The sequence below is a fragment of the Vicia villosa genome, unplaced genomic scaffold (assembly GCF_029867415.1).
Source record: "Vicia villosa cultivar HV-30 ecotype Madison, WI unplaced genomic scaffold, Vvil1.0 ctg.000189F_1_1, whole genome shotgun sequence".
Classification (NCBI taxonomy): Eukaryota; Viridiplantae; Streptophyta; class Magnoliopsida; order Fabales; family Fabaceae; genus Vicia; species Vicia villosa.
In genome coordinates, this window is record NW_026705059.1 from 366,453 (window position 1) to 369,875 (window position 3,423).

The 3,423-nt window shown below is 28.4% G+C and overlaps 1 protein-coding gene across 1 annotated transcript; it reads right to left on the reverse strand.

The window, feature by feature from the left end:
* Positions 1-620: 620 nt before the first annotated feature.
* On the reverse strand, positions 621-1,328 carry LOC131625120 (uncharacterized). The gene is made up of 2 exons (XM_058896012.1): positions 1,220-1,328; positions 621-1,145 (listed from the first exon to the last, which is right to left on the reverse strand). The coding sequence occupies exons 1-2, from the start codon at positions 1,311-1,313 to the stop codon at positions 898-900; spliced, it is 342 nt and encodes a 113-aa protein (XP_058751995.1). The 5' UTR covers positions 1,314-1,328; the 3' UTR covers positions 621-897.
* Positions 1,329-3,423: the final 2,095 nt, after the last annotated feature.

Sequence of the window (3,423 nt, forward strand, 5' to 3'; positions counted from 1 at the left end):
ATGTTTCTTATTAAGTTCCATTTCAACTACTAGAAACCACACCATCATCAATTGTCACTTCTCATTAAAAATTTATCATGAATATTCTCTTATTCGTTTCCATATTTTTTTTGGATAATTTTCATCGCAAATGGTGTAATTTACGATGTTACGTCACACTGATAAAAATGTCTAAAATCATTTTCGCCAATAAAAAAACTCTGGCTATTCTATATTGCATTCTAAAAAATATTGACTTAGAAAAAATAAAAATCTATTATTAGTATTATTTTTTCGTTAATATATCAAAAATAATTGTGTGATTCCACAGTTGAAATTTCCTTACGAATAGAGGTCGTTTTAAAAATTAATGCGGACGAAACAGGCATCTGTTGAAGCGATCGAAAATTCATTTTGACGAAAAAAATATTTTTATTTCAAAATTCTATCATAAATAATTTTGTAAATCTATGGTTAATTTTTTTTTAAAATTAGAGTTCATTTTTATAATAATCGTTGTGAATTTGTGGATTGTTAAAGAAATTGAAAATCAAGATTTTTAGAAACATTTTATCGTGAATCACTATTGTAATAAAATTTTTAAAATATTTTGAAGATAACGAAAACTCATTGATATCAGTATTATTTATTTTTATCAAATAATCATTTACTAAGAATATACTATTATATTTAAAATATTTATGTACTTTTAAAATTACGGGTCTTACAAAGGATATCAGTAAATCTATATTAATTTAGGTAAAGATGTGCATTTTAGTATCAACTAGGTATGGGGTAAGATAAAGACCATGATTTAATTTTACAAGTTGCATGGAATATATTACACACATGCAAACTCTGATTTTCATGGATATCGATCCCTTACGCTCTTCATTTTTTTGTGTTAAAGTCGTCTCATTAAAGTTTCCAACTTCTCGTACCTCTCAAATCCCAATCTCCACCAATGTGTCCATCTTCATCGTCTCTTTCAGTTTTGTTGTCTTTTCCACTCTCAATTTGTTCACCTTTTTCTTTTGCAACTCCAACTTGTCCACCTTCTTTGTTTTCTCCACCATTATTTCTTCGTCTTCCTATTGAACTCCAGCCTCCCCAATTTCTCCAACCATCTATTCCAATTTTTATTTTGGATTCTTCTATTGCACCAACTACAAATCAACAAACATTTTTTAAAAATATATATAAAAATAAAAAAACAATTGTGCGTACAATTTATATATACATTGATCTTCATCTTTGGATGGCTCAATTGCCATAATAGAGATAAAAACTAGTGCAAAAAGAAAGAACATGAATACAAAATGCTTGATTTTCATCCTTGGTAAACTAAAGAGTATAATGTAGTCGATTATTAATACAATCAACAAGTATTTATATATAAAAGAACACATATAACATAATTGGATCAAATATATTATAAAATAAAAAAAAAATCATTTAGCTTAATGTAAGGATAATAGGTCATAAACACCTATTGAAAAATTGAAGGATTTAATTTGGACATGTTTAGAAAACATGGCAAGAAAGTTTTTTACACAATGACAACTAACAAGTGATTAAGATGTTTGATAAGTGTTTTAATTTTAAATATAGTTATATCTTTTATTCAAGAATAATGTGTCGACATGGTGATGACACTTTCATTTGAGATTAAAGCAATATGTTGGATTCTTACTAGATAATTGTCTTTTGTCCATGGCATGCTAGCTCATTGATAAGGGTTTGAGTTTGTTAATGATAGAGAGCTTATAATATTTCAACTTATTAAATAATAACCAAAATATATTATTTAATATTTTATATTAATTACTATTTTAAATTGTTATTTCTAGAGTATTCTTAGGACCATTAGGACTAAGCGACATGGATGATTAAGAAGTACTTAGAATAGCTTTAAAGTGTAGTATTTATTTTGAATCATCATGAATGAAATCAAATGAACTTATTTTATTTCCTATTTCTTAGTTTATAATTTTTTTAGTTTAATATGTTAGTCTTATAACAATGGGATTCTCATTCTTGAACATCATCTTCTATAGCATATATATTTCACCCATATTTTACAACTCCAAAGGACTACCGAGATTCAAATAACTGAAGTTGTTGTGGTTGAGCTCCAACTTCCAGTGAAGTTGTCAAACTCAGAGGAAAAGCACCATCTTCGAACATTGTTACCTCTTTCAAAATTGTCGGAAGTTGGACGATCATCGAAAAAACTACTGAGATGACTTATGTCATTAAAACCATCGTATCTACCATAGAAACCACCGTTCATATCTTCATCACTATAACTACCATCTCTAGTTTGGGCTTTGCCATCATCTCTACCACTATTAAAGCCACTAGATACATATTTAATGACCTCACATTCACCATCAAACATAGTCTTAGTTCTATCATCAATGGCATTTCTGCCTCTAGAACTACCTGATTTAGGGACGCCTATGGACTATCAATTTAGTGTGGAAACATTTTCAAGATTGTAGCTCCCTATAGTCATGCCAATAAACATTCTGAATTTTTCGCACCATTTTTTCAACATCTTACTTTAGGAGATAATTGTTGGCAGAGAATATGAGAATTCAACAGTCTAGAAGGGGGTTGAATATACCTATTTTTTTATAAATAAAAAAACTATTGACTTTAAAAAAAATCATTTATTTCAAAAATCAGAGTTCAAAAAGTTGTTTGCATAGTAGAAAGTGTATATACAAAAATGTAAGCTTTTGGAAAAAATATAAAGAGCACTCACTCGCAAGGTTGTCAGACTCGCGAGTCTACTCAGACTCGTAAAGGGTTTGTAGACTCGACTCGCAGACCTGACTCGCAAACTCGTACGAGTCTATGGAAAATTAAAAATGACTTTAAAAAATCTCTAGGTAACACATATACGACACACACATATATTATAAACCTGTAAAGGCTTCGTATATGACATAAATATATAACATATAAAACCAATTAACATCTAAATTTAAATTTTATACTCAACAACAAACATCTTAACAAAAAAAGATTGATAATAAAACAAGAAAAATAACAAAGTATGTAGTTAAAGACTTAAGTTACTCTGCTCAATGTTAAAGAAAGAGGAAGACTCTTAATATATTATGGAAAGCGGTCCACCTTAAAGCATTAAGTACCCTTTGCAAGCTCTACTCAAATTGTTCTAGATTTCTGTCAAAATAGATTATGAACTAAGGTGTTTTTATGTCTATATCTACAAGGTCGTTGACTTACCCTAACATTCCTTACAACACTTGTACATATATTCTTTATAATTATTATTAATAATTAATTAATTAGTAAATAATAAATCCAAAGTTCATTTGAGCAATACATTAATGCAAAACTGACAAAAACTTATTCTGCCATAAATCATAAATCTTCTAAACTATTTCGTCATGTGCAAATTGATACATGTAT

What these genes read in the sequence shown, in the direction of transcription:
- LOC131625120 (XM_058896012.1), bottom strand. Translation starts at nt 1,313, where the DNA reads ATGAAAATCAAGCATTTTGTATTCATGTTCTTTCTTTTTGCACTAGTT. An exon ending in ATCCAAAGATGAAGATCAAT is followed by an intron (nt 1,146 to 1,219) that starts GTATATATAAAT and finishes GTTGATTTGTAG; the next exon opens with TTGGTGCAATAGAAGAATCC.